Source organism: Castanea sativa, chromosome 4 (assembly GCF_040712315.1).
Source record: "Castanea sativa cultivar Marrone di Chiusa Pesio chromosome 4, ASM4071231v1".
Taxonomy (NCBI): Eukaryota; Viridiplantae; Streptophyta; class Magnoliopsida; order Fagales; family Fagaceae; genus Castanea; species Castanea sativa.
Window position 1 is genome coordinate 29,723,045 of NC_134016.1, and position 17,031 is coordinate 29,740,075.

Below are 17,031 nucleotides of genomic sequence, written 5' to 3' on the forward strand. Positions count from 1 at the left end.
GCCTGAGCATAGCAACAAGGACTATAGAATGACAACATAGATGGCAGGCTGGAAAAAGGTTGACAAATGAGGACATTGTAGTGGAACACGTGTGAGTGAGATGCTAAATTTTGTGTATACATGATCCAAATGAGCCTAATTGAGTGATTTAGGAGTAATTAACATCTTCTTTACATTAACAAGTGAAATGGAAAAACAATGTAAAATTAGTTTAGGAGTAAGTCTAGTATCACACTAATTTTCATAACTTTGCCACAATTTTGCCACATAATGAGTTGTAAGTGGTGGAAATAAAGTAGTTGGTCCATAATTTTATCACTTACAAGTCGCCACATCACAAAATTGTGGTAAAATTGTAAAAATTAGTGTGTTACTATACTTACTCTTAGTTTAGTTTAGAGATTTTCCTTGGGTGCATGCACCTTACTATTGAATATAGATTTAGCCGTACTTCAATATTCCTAGATCACACCTGCCTCGCTGAACCAAAGCAGTGTGTCATTGTTCAACGCTTTTCATTTGGCCCCATTTCAATGCAAAACGACAAGAAAAACTGTTAAAGGGCTATATAGATAGATACTCCCTCCACCCCCAGCAAAAGCCAATGGCGTGATGGACGATTCTGATTGGGTTCTTTTCTGTAGCCTCGATCATCTTGTTTTTGTATCTTCAACCTAGTGCAATGTATGGAAGAACATAAGCTTTAAAGGCCAAAGCTTCGACCCTATATATATGTGTCATTCTTATAGAGTTATAGGTAAGTGAAAAGTAGAGCAGGATGAGCATTTGGTGACATGACTTTGTTGAGTTACGAGGAGACATTGATATGGCTGTGCTTTAGCTTTTGTCTTGCTCCAATATGCTTGGATTCTGATTCTCTCACTCCCTTAACTATGATGATCAGTTGTTTAATTTAGTCTCGAGTCTGTTTTAGGAGGTTCATGATGTTTACATTGTCTGTTTTTTTTTTTTTTTTCGGAGAAAATGTTTACATTGTCTATGTATGTGCTTATATTTAACATCTATTTGTTTTCAAAGTTGGTTTTAAGTTTGGAGAAAAAGAGGATTAGTGATAGCCTGATAGGTAAAAGGTCAATATAAAAATAAATCTCTTTATTACGAATAATTAGCCTGATAGATAATATAATTAAGGACTATTACATTTTTTTGGGAGAATTATATGATTATGGATTATGATATAATGGTAAAATAAAGGGTAAACTACATATTTGGTCCCTATCATTTATACCATATTTCAATTTGGTCCCTAACCTTTTAATTGTGTCAATTTGGTCCCTAATATTTTAATGTTGTGTCAATTTAGTCCTTGCAGTTATATTTTGAATGAAAATTACTAACATAGCAAATGACTAAAATAAAATTTTAGTTTATTTTCACGTCAACAGAAGTTAATTTTTTATTTTGGTCATTTGCCATTAGTAATTTTCATTCAAAATATAACTGCATGGACTAAATTGACACAACATTAAAATATTAGGGACCAAATTGACACAATTAAAAAGTTAGGGACTAAATTAAAATATGGTGTAAAGGATAGGGACCAAATATGTAGTTTACCCTAAAATAAAATACATAGAGCGGATTTTGATTAGCCAGTATCAGTGCCGGTGCTACAGTAGGTGCAGTTGGTGCAGTTGCTTAAGGCTCCAAGTAGAAATAATGCCCTCAAAATTTAACTAATAGGGGTTTTAAAAAAAAAAAAAAAAATCAAGTAAGCCTAAATATTAGCTAATAAATTAAATAATTTTTTTAATCTAATGAAAGACTAGAAAAAAGAGATAAAAATGTTACGTCTACAATAACTTTACAAAAAATCTTAAGCAGCAAGTTGTTACAAGCCATTATCAATGGCAAAAAAAAAAAAAAAAAAAATCTAGTAGTAGATTCAAATTAGAATTAGTAATAATTTAACACCTAGGTTTTGTTGTGAAAATTATTGTAAATGTATTACTTCTCAAAAAATAAAGAAGAGAGCAGTAAAAAAAAAAAGTTTACAACATTTTTCACAATAGTTGAGTTAACAAACTTTTACTAGTTCTCACTTAAGTCCACCACTAACATCATTCTTTTACTTACTACTATTAATCTATCACATCAATTGGTGTGAAAAGTTTTGTCAAATTTTTTGTATTTATAGACTTTCTAAAATTTTTTTTACTTGGTTCTTGTTAATTTGTAATAATTTCGTATATAAAACAAGATATATATATATATAACCTCAATGTTAGTTTTTATCTTAGGCCCCAAATGCATGGTATCTAAGGTTTTAAGACTAAAACTTGATTGTTGTATCATAACATTTTTTTAATAAAAAAAAAAGATAGATATAAAAAAAGCGTTTAAAATATCATTTACATAGTTTCGTTTTTTTTTTTTTGATGAATATTTACATAGTTCTCGTTGGTAATCTATATCACTGAACCAAAGAGGTAATCTATTTGTGTATATGAGCTTTTGTGTTGTATTATTGTTGGATTTGAAATTTAATAAAAATATTAAGTTCGATATCTGCACGGGAAATTCTACCTAATTTACCTAACACATTTTAACAAACCGGTTCTATGGTGTAGTGGTTAGCACTCTGGACTTTGAATCCAGCGACCTGGGTTCGACTCCCGGTAGGACCTGATTATTATCATTTAACTTTTTACTTATAAAAAAAAAATTTGAAGTTTAATCAAATAAACAAATCAGTCTCTATTGTTTTTCATTGACCGAGTCAAATGTTTGTTAAGACGCACCACTACTTTTATATTTAAAAGAAAATTTGTGACATACATTCAACTGCTTTCCATATGAAAAATATATATATTTTTTATTCCAACTTTTGTGTATCACTTATGGTTTCTCTTCCTAAAAGAAATAAAAGTTTGTCAATTTTGAAGGCTATTAATATCATATTTTTATGAACAAAGTTTTTTTATTTTATTTTATTTTTTTTATTTTTTTATAAACTAATTCAGAGAGAAACTTTTCAAACTTCTTATGTATTTCCAAGACTAGCTAGCTAGTTGTCTCCTCAATTCGATTGAGCGGACGTGCGATAGGATAATAGTTCCCAATTTGTCAACAGATGGGATGTTGCTTAGTGGTACTAAATGTGATGAGCTGTTTTGGAGCACAATAAATGCTAACATGAGCAGACTCAGGGCACCTTTTTGAGAATCGTTATACTAGGTCGATCTACGTAGTCGGCCTAAGAAGAGGCCTGTTGATTTGATGTGGTTAACCTATTTCGCCTTTCTTAAGTCATGTCAGAACTGACCTCCAACGCATATAAATAATAAAGTTTTTTTTTTTTAACTAATTCAGAGAGAAACTTTTCAAACTTCTTATATATTTCCAAAACTAGCTAGCTAGTTGTCTCCTCAATTCGATTGAGCGGACGTGCGATAGGATAATAGTTCCCAATTTGTCAACAGATGGGATGTTGCTTAGTGGTACTAAATGTGATGAGCTGTTTTGGAGCACAATAAATGCTAATATGAGCAGACTCAGAGCACCTTTTTGAGAATCGTTATACTAGGTCGATCTACGTAGTCGGCCTAAGAAGAGGCCTGTTGATTTGATGTGGTTAACCTATTTCGCCTTTCTTAAGTCATGTCAGAACTGACCTCCAACGCATATAAATAATAAAGTTTTTTTTTTTTTTTTAACTAATTCAGAGAGAAACTTTTCAAACTTCTTATATATTTCCAAAACTAGCTAGCTAGTTGTCTCCTCAATTCGATTGAGCGGACGTGCGATAAGATAATAGTTCCCAATTTGTCAACAGATGGGATGTTGCTTAGTGGTACTAAATGTGATGAGCTTTTTTTGGAGCACAATAAATGCTAATATGAGCAGACTCAGGGCATCTTTTTGAGAATCGTTGTACTAGGTCGATCTACATAGTCGGCCTAAGAAGAGGCCGGTTGATTTGATGTGGTTAACCTATTTTGCCTTTCTTAAGTCATGTCAGAACTGACCTCCAACGCATATAAATAATAAATTTCCATGAATACTTCTAAAAAGAGGTTAGAAAATATGGACACAATAATTTAGTTTAGGAAAAGGATTTGAACCTAATGCCATCATTTTTTTCCTCAAATTAAAGTCCAAGATGTTACTAAATTATGAATAACAAAGCATAATAATACATCTATCTCCATATTTTTGGGTGTTATCTCCAAATATATTAACATAATGATACTTTCATGAAGTCCCCATCAAAAGTGAAATAACTTGTGTGACAAAAATGAAAGTTGTGTGGCACTTTTCTTCCTCTTTCTCTCTCACCACGCTTCTCTCTCTCGTCTACAGAATAAGAAAATTATTGGCCCTAATATTTGACAAAAGAAAATATATGAGATCATAATCTGTCCCTTGATGTTGACTAAATCTTATATTTATATAGAATTAGGATACACTTGATAATAAAAAAGGATAAAGCCGCTATCAAGCAATATCATAATTTTTGTAATGTTTTTGACGCTGATCTTTTCATGATTTCATCATTTTGATATCTCATTTGAGGGTGAACATTGAATTTAAGGTCAATTTATATTTGAGGGTGCGTGTACATTTCACGTCTAGATACCAAAGGATTTTATTTTAATCCTTGTCTATTTTATTATTAAATATTTTTAATTTCTATTAAAATGTTTACAATTCAGACAGCTTTTGAATATTGTCCTTTCTGGTGGAATTGCATAATCAGAACTGCCTCGAAGCATATAGCCCACCCAAAGAGAAAGTACCCGGCCAAGCTCAGGCCTCCCAATTCTCTTGGCCCAAACAAATCAGTCCAAGCAAAGCCCAATTTATAAACTGACACTCAGGTTGAGTAAAAGCTTGAACTACAGATACTACAAAGTCTCAAACCTCATTAATTCAGTATTAGTTTAGGAAAATTAGATCTAATATATATAGTACTTTTATTTATTTATATAATTTAATAGTTAAGAGTTAAGACAATGGAAAAAGAAAGATTTGAATCTTGAATTTTCTAATAAAGGAAAGTAGATTATGCCATTGAGTTACAATGTTCTTGATCATTGTAAGTCAATGACATAATAAAACCGGATATGTGGAATGACATTTTTGTTTTTTTAAAAGACTAGATATGCGTGGCGAATCGATAGAATCGTGGTACGAGATCACATGAGAGTTCTGAAATCACTTTTTTTGTGTGTGTTTGTGAACCCAAGTTCTGTGTAATGACATTAAAAGAGTGGAAGACATGAAAATTGAATTTGACTAGCTCAAATTCGATCCTGGTCCAGCCTCACAAAATGCAAGGCACAAAATGAAGTCCTTGGTAGGGCATGCTGTGCGACCAAGACAAATGGTTGTCCAACAACCCTACCCTACTACCAAAAGAGAAAAATTATGTGACCCAAAGTGACCCACAGAGCCCAAAAGATGTGAAGCATGAGGAAGAGTAATTATTAGGTGCTTCTAGAGCTTCGTGATGTCAAATGTAGTGTTTTATTCTTTCATATTTATGGTGGATCTTACTAATTAAGGCCCCATTTGGTATAATAGGTGTTTTCAGTTTTTAAACATCATTGTATGCATTTTCACACACTTTTTCACTCACATGTATTTAAAAAAAAATACAAACAACGTTACTAGAATAATATTACCAAACGACAGCTAAATTTATAACGGTATCCACTCTGAAAAATGTGAGAAGAAGGAACATCACGTTATTGTACTCCAAAAATTCTTAAAAATTTTCCTAGAAGAAAAGGATAAAACGTACACTTAGTGGAGTAGTGTTAATTACTATAGATGAAAGAATGTGCAATCAAACAACATAGAGAATATATATATATATATATATATATATATATATATATATATGTATGTATGTATGTATGTATGTGTGTGTTGAGATAAAACAATATTGAAATGACAATTCATTCTATTAAAAATAGAATTCTTTTTTTCTTTTTCTTTTTTTGAGCAAAATGACAATTCATTAGACACATATATTGGAATTTTATGAGCAAAGCAAACCATACAGTATTCTATCATATTTGAATGACAACAAAAAGTACGACCATTAGAAGTCTCAGGACCATAACTAGTACAACATAAACTATATGTCATGTAAATGTCCCTAAAAAGTTTTGAGACAATGTCTCATTCACAAAACTGACGATTCAATCCGTTGGTAATTGGACTGACCTTGCCCGTGACCTCTGGCGATGTCTACTGCCATTTCATAGAAAATACTAACGTTAAGTATCTGAGCAGGGCACGTGTCCGTATTTTAACGTGTTTATTGAAATTGGTCACTGGACACAATCTTCTCTTAATCATCTTCATCTTTACAAGTGTGCTGGCACCCTTCTTCTTCTTCTTCTTTAGATTCCTTGTATTTTTGTCCCCCTCTACTAAAAATTAGATTAAACTATTTATTATATATGGTGTATTTTCATTTTATACTGGTCCTCCACCTTTCCCCACCCGCACAAACACACGGATCAGCAACAAACCCAAAATAACATACCAAGGTTGATCCAAGTGATAATTCAACTATTTTAACTTAATTTAAGAAAAAAAATCAATAACAAAAAGAACAAATCCAAGTGAGCAACAACTCATTAGATTCGACCCCCACATCTAAACTAGGCTGAGCCAAAGCATTTTGGTTAATTTTGACTGCTCTTCTTTGATTGACGATGAGTTCTTTGACATGAAACTTGATACTTTTCAGATGGATTGGGTCCAATAACTTCAAACTATTAATATTTTCTAATTGAGGGTCAAACCTAACACGCTCAACCCATGATTAGCCTTGTGCATGGTCAAGTCGCAACGAGTCATGATGGAGCGTTAATGATGCACCCTGTGCACATTGCATTGTGTTCTCTCTCTCGTAAAACATACACACACATTGTACCACTATCATCTTCCACTCCTGATTGTCGCCAACTCTAAGGCACAATCAACTTGAGAGACTAAAATCAAATATTTCAAACATATAGGGAAAATATATATTAAGTTGATCAAGATGTTTAATTGACAAATTATAAAGGAATAAATATATTTGCTTCCTTCGAAAATAGATATCCTTGTCAAAGCTGATCGAGATATTTAATGGATCGCAATCCTCTAATCATCTCTGTTTTTAAATAAAGTCTTCAAACATTTAGTAACATTAATAATATTAATATGAATGTTTAACAATACATTTTATTTCTTATCATTGGCACCTTAAATATCAAATTTTTTTGATGTTTTCTTAGAGCATCAGTATTGGCAGTATCAAAAATTTAGTAATTTGACATCATAAAAAACTATTTTATCTATTTTTTCATCTAATACCAATGCTTTTATTTTAGTAATCAATACAATAAAATAATATAAAAAATGTAATAAAATAATATACCTACTAAAATAAATAACAATCACTACCATTAACACAATAAAATAATATATCTTTTAATAAAATATTATTTTTTTTAACCATCTTAGCTACCGTGCACAACCATCTTTGACCATGCACTGTAGCTCAACGGCCAAAAAATATGGCTTTGCTCCACTGATGCAGCACACTTTTGTTATATTTAGGGTCTATTTGAGATCCGCTTATTTGTTAAAACTGAAAACTTTTTACTGAAAATATTGTAGATAAAGGTAAAAGTTAGCTGAAATAGCACAGTAAAGCCTGTGAATGGTACAAAAAAGTGCAGTGGGACCCATAAATAATAGCAAAATTAAGCTGAATAGTAAAATAAACTGTCTTTTTAAGCTGGAGCCAGACGCGCACTTAGTTGCTAAATTTAACATTTTACCTATTTGCTTCTACCAATACTAATGTGACAATAACTTTCAATTGACCATAATATTTCTTAAAGATTTGTCCCAAGCTCAAATTATTATCTATCATGCTTGGCACATAATAATAATAATAATAATAATAATAATAATAATAATAATAATAATTGTAAGGACTTGATTTGGTTCCCAAGCCTTTAGGGAAAATGATTTTGGCTAAAAGAGCCCAATACAATAAATTTATAGAGAGTGAGCTGGAAAACTAGGCTCTAATGAATTAGATAATAACTGTAGTGAGCCCAGATGAAAAGAAAACAGGAATAAAAATGGTTTTGCTCAAGCAAATCGTCCTCGGCACAGTTCGAGGAGACTAAATCTTATATATTATTCTTTTCAATTTGGTTACAAGTTTAGTTCTTAATGCTACAGTGGTTTTTCTCTCTCTCATTTCTGATCCCTCTTTGTAAGGGGATTCCCTTTTCATTATATACCCCTCTTTTCTTCATCCTCACCATTCACGTGTAGGTCAGACTATTGACTTTGATCCTTGTCCCATTACTACCTTCCTGAAGTTTTTGGAAATAGTTGTAAGGCTGTCTGCTACTAGTCAGGCATCACCTCTACATTAATGTGACCAAAGGATTAGCTGCAAAACATTTAATGCGGTGGTAGCAGTTTTTCTTTAGATATTTCTTAGCTTTCTTCTGTCCTATGCTTCCTTGATGTTTATCATTATCAATAAAACCCTTCGAGATGTTGCCCTTAAGGGTAGACCAACTCTTTTGACTTCCGCCTTACTTAGTCAAGGAGGCACTCCTCCTCGAACTACCTTCCCAAGTCTTTCCATCAAAAGATTATCTGTGACGCTCTGATTTGCACTTCTTCCCTGTTATTTTATGGTCCTTGGACTAATAGACGTCCTCGGACAAAGCCCACGGCCCAATATACACTTATGGACCCTTTATCCCTATAATAATAATAATAATAATAATAATAATAATAATAATAATAATAATAATAATAATCATAAATAGATTGGTGATCTTCATTCTTTGTAAGGATCAAAATTTTATATTTTCCTTTTACTGAAACTTTGGATGAGCCACTAAAAGTAGCATTCCCAACAAATAATTCATCAAACTCCAAAAACAACTTTTTATTCCCATACATATTTAGCTAGTGCTAGCAGGGTTGTCAAAATTGGGATCCTCCATAAGATCATGGGAGGTAGGTAAGATCGTAAATTGTAAGATTGGATCATGGATCATAAGATTCTATATTATTTGAGAAAAAAACAAAAAATACACATTGATATGTTAAATAATAACAAAAATTATATATTCATTGATATAATTACCATGCATCACTACATCCATTGTAAGCAGCATTTAAAGAGGTCAAAAACCTCAAAATGTGACACTCTATTGAGATATTTTTTATTTGGGTCTAACTGACACTCTTTCTTCATTAGAGTGGAAAAACTTGGTCTATTGAGATTTTATTTTTCATTTAAGTTCAACTGAGCTTTCTGTCAAGTTAAAGAATATTACAAGAAACTAAGGTTGTTTGGATTGTCATAATTGTATAATCCTACCGATCCTGAACGATCGCAAAAATCCTCGAAAAATCCGGATCATTTTGGGCAAGTGAGATCATAAAATCGTAGGATCGTAAGAACAAGATCGGGATTTTGACAACCATGTGCTAGTGTCAACATACCCCCACATTCTTCTCTTCTTTTTTTCTTCTCCTTTGTATGATAATAATAAAGTCGACCCCACTTCTTCATTTTTTTTTTCAACAAAGTTGTCTGTTTCCACAACATTATCCTAGACATTTCTACATTCTTAAGCATAATGTATAATTCTTTGGCAAATATAACATTAACTACTCTCTCTATCCCAAGTTGTTGGTATTCTATTCCATTTTAGAATATCCCAGTATTTAGTCATCTTTGAAAAATTAATATATAAATTTCCTAATTTACCTTTTATTTTAATTAAAAAGTCAATACCATTATTTTTTATAGTTTTAAATTATGAGGTTAGTAGTGTAAACTTATACCCTTTTAACTAATAAACAATGCATTAAATAATATTGCCTTAAAAAGTTGGGTCTCTTATGGTTTGTGAATTTTTACTTTTCTCTTCATAGTTAGTTGAGTTATGACCATCAATTCCTCCAGGTTTTCTTCCTCAACCTTATCCAAATCCTTAGACTTTTTGGTTACTTTTATGACATCATTTCTCATTTAAGGCAAATTTAGGTTCTAGAACTTACTCCAAAAGGCTCTGCTTCTTCATGTTGATGAGCCTTTTATTCTTAGGCTTGTAAATTTCCAATGAGCTGATCAATGGGCATTGACTCAAAATCTTTTGGCTCCTTAATTGCCACAACAATATAATCAAATTTTGAGATTAATGACGGTATGATTTTTTCTACCACACCGACATCATCCAAAATCTAGCCATACCTCTTTAATTGGCTTACAATGGCCAATATTCTTGAAAAAAAAATCCAAAATTGATTCAAGCTCTTTCATGTTCAAGCTTTTAAACTCATATTTTGATGTTTGAAAGCAAACTTTCTTTATATTATCAACTCTTAGAGAGTTTTGTATAATATCATACTCGTTAGCATAAAGTTGTATTTGCAACTTTCTCGAATGTGGTTTCATCCAGACCTTGATAGACCAATGTAAAAGCCGGTTGATTTTTCTTTTAAGCCTTTTGAAAGGCTTCCTTTTGATTTGGAGTAAAAAAATGCTTCATCTTGTGACTCCACATAATGTTTCTCCACTATCTCCCATACATCTTGGAATCCAAGTATATTCATTCAGATACTCCAAATATCAAAACTTTCTTAGGTGAAAGTAAAATTTGAAATAACATCATACAGTTCAGTTAACATTAATCACAAACTAATTGGCTTTGATACCACTTTGTTAGAAGTTGGTGGGCTCAGTTAACATTAATCACAAACTAATTGGCTTTGATACCACTTTGTTAGAAGTTGGTGGGCCCTCACACGCTCATCCTCCACTCAATGGAAGAAACTCGAACTACAAAGCACACCAAGGGAGAGAGAGTGGAGAGGGAAAGGGAAGAGAACTCTCTCTTGTATATGCATTTCTTCTTCTTTCACTCTTACATTCAAATTGATGAATACGTGCTTTTTACAGCCTTCATGCACTTTCATAACCTTTATTATATTTATTACATTACATACTCTCATATTTAAATCCTATACTAACTCATCTCTTGAATAAAAATAATCATGTTTGTTTCTCCAACAAATTAGCATGCTGTTTTCAGATCAATTAACTACCACTGCAACCTGTTAACGAATTGTTCTCCCGTAAAGAATAAAAGTCTCTGAAGTTTAGTACTGACAATTGAATTGCAGCATAAGCAATATTTTAGAGTTCAAAATTTGAATTTATGGTTAAAAATAAAAGAACAACAGCTTCTATATTCTCAAAGGATTAAGGCTAAGATTTTCTAACTAGTATAGGGACATAAGTCCTGTTAGAGAGAGAGAAAGAGTTAAAGTAAGCAGAACAACTTACTTCCATTTATTCTATAAAAAGAAACTAATATATACTAACCATTTTACTCCCATTTCGCCAAGCAAACTTGGCAGTTAATGGTTATTTTTTGAGGTAAGGAAAAGCAGAACTAGCCCCCATGAAGGACGTCCTCTTAACAAATCTCCCTTTCATTCTAGGCCTCTTCTCCGCGTTCAGTTTCCTTACTTCGTACCTTATCTTCTTTGAAAACAAGCGTGTTCTTCTCTTTTCTCTGTACCTTGATACCCTTGCTTCTCTACCTTCATCGCGACCTCCCACATGGCCTCCAACTCCTGTGTCTCCTCCTCCATATTGGTGACGAAGATCTCCATTGTACAAGCCCTTTAATATTACAGGCACATTTTTAGTGCATGTCAATCAATACTAACCCTTAAACAATAAGGAAAATCCTATTACACACACTGTGTTGTTATGATTTGGAAACCTGACTTTAAAGATTCATGTATGTTTTGTTATGCAGTGAGTGTGTCAGTGTGCATGAATTATGATTAAACTCAAATCCATCATAATATTGTACCATTTGACAGATTATAGATTGAGCCCTTTGCATGTGAAGAGTGAGTGAGTATATCGTGTTTTGTATGCGAGTAGGAAATGAAAAAAAAAAAAAAAAAAAAAAAAAATATATATATATATATATATATATATATATATAGAGAGAGAGAGAGAGAGAGAGAGAGAGAGAGAGAGAGAGAGGTAGAACCATGAAGTCTCGCCAGCAGTCATCAGGATTGAAGTCTGGTCTTGTTCCTGTTGTCCAGGGAGAACCTCGGCTATCCCAAGCTGTTATGACTGCCTCATGGTTTAGCCTCAAAAACATTTCCCTCTTCTCCTCTTTACATTCTTTGCCATTCATCATCTTGGTCTCAGCCATGGAAATTAACTTCACCTCCTCTCCAGCTACTGGGGACTCATAGTCAAAGTTCCAATCCAATGTTTCACTCATCATATCCACCGGCGGATTTAATTGACATTCTACAATAGCTTCTATTTCTTCTTCTTCTTCTTCAACTTTGACCCTTCCCTCTCCAATATCAGTGCACAAATCGATATCATTTTCTTCTTTACAATCTAAAAGTCCCAATCCTTTGATGTCGCAAGACTCTTCATCAAGTCCCTTGCCTAATAGGCTCTCAACATCAGCTGCAAACTCAGCAAGATCCATGTCTGAGGGCAAAAGCCCATGTAAATCATCCAATTCACATGCCCCATCACGTCCATAATCATCAGCCCCCACTTTTTCCACTTCATTATTCTTCCCCAGAACGCTTTCATCACTTCTCTCGTCAACACTTGTTCTCCCCATTTCATTGCAAAGTTCAGAGGCAAAAGGGTCAAAGATAGGAACCCGATAAAGAAGCTGTTCTTCATTGCTGTCATCCTGTGAAGCCTCTTCACTGCCAATCTCTGGAACAAAAGGCAGAAGGTTCAAGAATTTCTCTTCCTCTTTAGCTTGTTGCACCAACGAAGACTTGTTTTGACGTGGGGTTCGGGCCTTGCGTGTGAAACCCTGGTGCCATGCCGGTGGAGAGTCATTGTTGGGCTTGAAAGATGAAGTTTGGAGACGAACCCTTTCATGTCTGCGTGCTAACTGGTTAGCAGAATGCACCGATGCATCACATTCTTGGCAAAGAAAAGCATCATCAGCTGCACAAAACCAACGAGCCCGCCTACATAAACAACTATCACAAGCTCGTGCTGTCTTGCCTCCCAAGGCATTTGCAACTTTCTTTTCAGTTATCATTGAAGCAATTTTATGTTATGGAGTACAAAATGTTTAGGTGAACTGAACTCACAGAAGAGAAATATGTAGCAAACAACTATCACGAGGAATATCATTGAGGTGCCTTCATATTCATATACTTATTTTGGGGCTCAATTGATTCAATAATTGTGATGGGTTAGAGTAAGACCCACATGGGCGCTTTTAGTCACTGCTACCCTCACAAAAAATTCATTAGGTTTCTCGCTGAGCATGTGGTGAGCCCGTGCACTTTTGGTGGTTTCTACAGGAACAAGATGGTGACTTTTGGGACCCAAAACTTGGTCTTATCTCAGTGTTTATTGGCTAGACTTTCGAGTACATCTTATACTCTGAATTCCTATTGGCTATCTGTCTAGAGTAGGGATTTCCTTGTGGGCCCAAAGGCGGTCGAGAAAGCTTGGTGAGTATGTGTCGGTAAATTTTGAGCTAGACCCTTGTGTTTTTTTCCTTCTTCAATTCAATTATTCCTCTTAGAGCCTTAAAACTCTTTGTTTTGCGGTCCCCTCTCGTTGCTTTCAAACTCTCACTCTTGATTTATTGAGCAATTTGAGGTAAATTAAGATTCATTCTCTACCAGTTGATAGATGCACGACAGTACGTACGAGCAGTTAAATTTTTTTATATTTTGTTAACTGCACTGGCCGTTACTTCTGTTATGTTTCAAACATTAACAGTTCGAAGAAAACACTCACATTCCCACCAATTAACCATGTCCAAACAAAGCCAACCAACCCAATATATACTTCAAAATCAGACACCAAAACCCAGAACAAAAGAGGGGAAAAAAAGTTTGAATAACCTTTGTTGTCGAGCTTTTTCATCCTCATGAGAAAGATCCGATCTGAAATAGCAGAAATACATAAGAGTGTATTTGAATGCCGTTTATTTTGCTAAAAACTGAAAAATTAAAAACATTATAATAAAATAATTTTTAAATATGTGAATAGTACCGTGAGACCACTTTTTAAGGAAAATTATTAGGTATTTCGGAGTACTATAAATGTGTACTCTCTCCTCTCACATAAATGGTGGGTCCCACCATGAATTTAATTAGTGAGACCCACCATTTATGTAAAATGAAGGAATACGCATTTATGATACTCTAGGAATACACAATAATTTCTCTATTTTTAATGAAAGTTTTGTTGAAAAAAAAGGTTTGTGGGTCTCGTACCCACTAAAAAAGCATAAGACAAAAATAAAACGCGCTTCTCAAACACGGGACCCACTGAAAAAGCATAAGACAAAGATGAAACATGCTTCTCAAAGAAAAAAGAAATGCAAATGCAAACAAGCAATTTATCAGCTGTATCTAAATGTTATGTAAGCCTTAATCGTTTGCAGTCGACAAACAAAGTTAGAAGCCCATCTTAACCAATGTACTTTTATGAACAAATATCTTTTTAACTTAAAAAAGTTACTCAACTCCTTTAAAAAAGTATTGATTTTAATAAATAAAAAACTCTACTTTAATTAATTTACTTCGACTCATATCAATCGGACACTTCTATCAAAATTATAATTGCTTGATAGACATGAGACAAAATGGTTCAATTTTGTTATTTTGCTCGGAAGTTCATTAAATTGATAGTACATGCATGTTTTTTTTAATTGAAACAAGGAATCTTTTTGCAAATTTTCCGCATAAAGAAGTTGAGATCTTTCCAAGCAAGACAATGTTTCGCATGTATCTTGCTGTAAACTTCTTGCAAAAAAATGATATTTTATGTATGATTTTGGAATTATGGTTAGGTGTATGCCATTGACACCGTCCTCGACTAAAGCATTGTTGGTCATTTAAATTTCCTTGTCATGGACTCCGGTATATCTCTAAACTCCAAAAACAAGAGGAATCTTAGTATCAAGTTGTTATCATTTTGATGATGATGGTCTAAAATCCAACAAAACTGATGGAATGGATGTATTATATCATTTATCTTTGGACATCTGGTCTGGTGAATTTTCAATGAGAAGGAAGTAGCTCAATTTTTTTTTTTGGGTCTTGACTTGACTCCATGCTTATCTGCAAGAAAAATTTTCTGTTACAATTGAAGCCCCAGAAGGGTAGACATCGGCTAATGAGGCAATTTGTTTTCCTCTACAAACATAGAACTTCTTCTTCTGAATAATTTTCTTAAACGAAGAAAATGTTTAAAATTTCTATAATTAGTTTATGTTAATTCTTCTTTTCCTAAGTATTTTAATTGGACCCTGCTAGATCTTGTACAAATTCTCGTCAACAATCTTATATTTTTTTTAAAAATACATTTTTATATATAAATAAAATGTGGGTGTTCATAACTTTTCGAATCTCTAATTAACTTTTTTCATGGATGTGTGTAGTTCCCCTATTTTACACACATCAATACTTATTGGAAAGAATCTCTCAAGAACAACCCTAATACAGTAATACTCCTATCATATACAATGTTAGTTTAGCAAAACCACTCACTAACTATTAACTTGGCCCCCTTTTTTTTAGTTTAAATCATGTTGTTAGTCAAAATTAATATTTAATGCTGGATTATTAACAAATCCAATTTATGGGTTGTCAATTCATTTATTTCAATGTTATAAAGACTTTTCATGTTAAAGATTCCCTGGGATAGGACCAACACTAGAAGGACTAAATAGTTACATCGGGTGTCCTACAAAGGGACAAAATCAAATTTATTTTCATTTTAGGCTCAAAACAGCAATCAACGTATATCTGAGTATTTTCAGTTAGGAGGGAAGGATATTACTAGATTCACAAATTTCCCTTTATTGGTCTTTTTCGAATGAGGTATACTGCTATGGACAGCTTTACATTTCTCTAGAATCTTCAAAAATATTAAAGGAGGCCGTGGTTACTTGAACATTTCAGGTTGATGAATGTTAGGGAGTAAAACATCTTGGACTCTCAAGTGGACCAAGATGTAGGTGATGAGATCCTACCTTAAGCTAAAACAGTAATTTGATATTAGAAACTCTCTTTATTTTTTGGTTACTATTTGATGTGGATACCATTACACATAATATTCCAACAAAGAATGTGGTCTGGCATCTCTCAGCCGTGATGATATTGAAACACATGAAAGCATGGACAGAATTGAAAGTCTTGAAAGGTTAGTATGTATTGGTGGAAACAGCTTCTACGATATGTATAAACATCCTCACAACATGTGTGGGATCTACATATGTGGAACCAACACACGTTGTGAGATAAACATCTTATAAGATTATCTAAAGAGATACTATCTCCTGTATAAGGGCGGCTTAATTGCAGAAAACCACGCTTTGATTTTAATAAAGATATTAATGATTTGTTCATAATGAATTTTGTTTGCATTAGAAAAGACAGTTCTTAGGTTTCAGCTGCTATTGTATCCAGGATATTATATTCCTCCTCTTGCACATACATATTCTTTTCCCATTACAGGACCAAAGGAGGGTATCTCTTTCGTATTTCTTAGGCTTTCACTCTTTTTTAATTTTTTTTAATTATTTATTTTTTTTATACCAAATAAACGGAAACATAGGCTTTCACTCTCGTGAATTGCAGGTTTTTATTTTGTAAATTTAAAATAAATAGATAAATTCAAGAAAAACCTATGTTTCTTGCAGATATTAAGTCTCGGAATGATCTTAATGTGAATACTGTAAATGTGAAAAGGAAATTTGTCTTTTTATCCCAATGTCCAGTCGTGACTCGTGAAGCTATTATCCGCGAAAGGCGTTGGAGATTGGTTAAGAGGCTTAAAGCAATTATCAATGTGAAAATGCCACTGCGATCATGATACAAATCTTGTACATTTGAATATATGGTATCAAATACAACAAAGATAAAGCTGATGTTCCACAGCTTGTTCAAGTATCTTGCGGCAGTGATTACCTAGTATTGCTT

General features: G+C 33.1%; 1 protein-coding gene and 1 non-coding gene across 2 annotated transcripts; one reads left to right on the forward strand and one right to left on the reverse strand.

The window, feature by feature from the left end:
* Nucleotides 1-2,576: 2,576 nt before the first annotated feature.
* Nucleotides 2,577-2,648, forward strand: TRNAQ-UUG (transfer RNA glutamine (anticodon UUG)). The gene has a single exon. It is a non-coding gene; the product is annotated as a tRNA-Gln (tRNA).
* Nucleotides 2,649-11,179: 8,531 nt separating this feature from the next.
* On the reverse strand, nt 11,180-13,317 carry LOC142630678 (zinc finger protein CONSTANS-LIKE 16-like). Its single transcript, XM_075804705.1, has 2 exons — nt 12,084-13,317; nt 11,180-11,701 (listed from the first exon to the last, which is right to left on the reverse strand). The coding sequence occupies exons 1-2, from the start codon at nt 13,122-13,124 to the stop codon at nt 11,441-11,443; spliced, it is 1,302 nt and encodes a 433-aa protein (XP_075660820.1). The 5' UTR covers nt 13,125-13,317; the 3' UTR covers nt 11,180-11,440.
* Nucleotides 13,318-17,031: the final 3,714 nt, after the last annotated feature.

Coding starts and splice junctions, on each gene's coding strand:
- LOC142630678 (XM_075804705.1), bottom strand. CDS start 13,124: ATGATAACTGAAAAGAAAGTTGCAAATGCCTTGGGAGGCAAGACAGCA. Junction 11,702..12,083: donor ACTGCTGGCGAGACTTCATG/GTTCTACCTCTC, acceptor GTAATATTAAAG/GGCTTGTACAATGGAGATCT.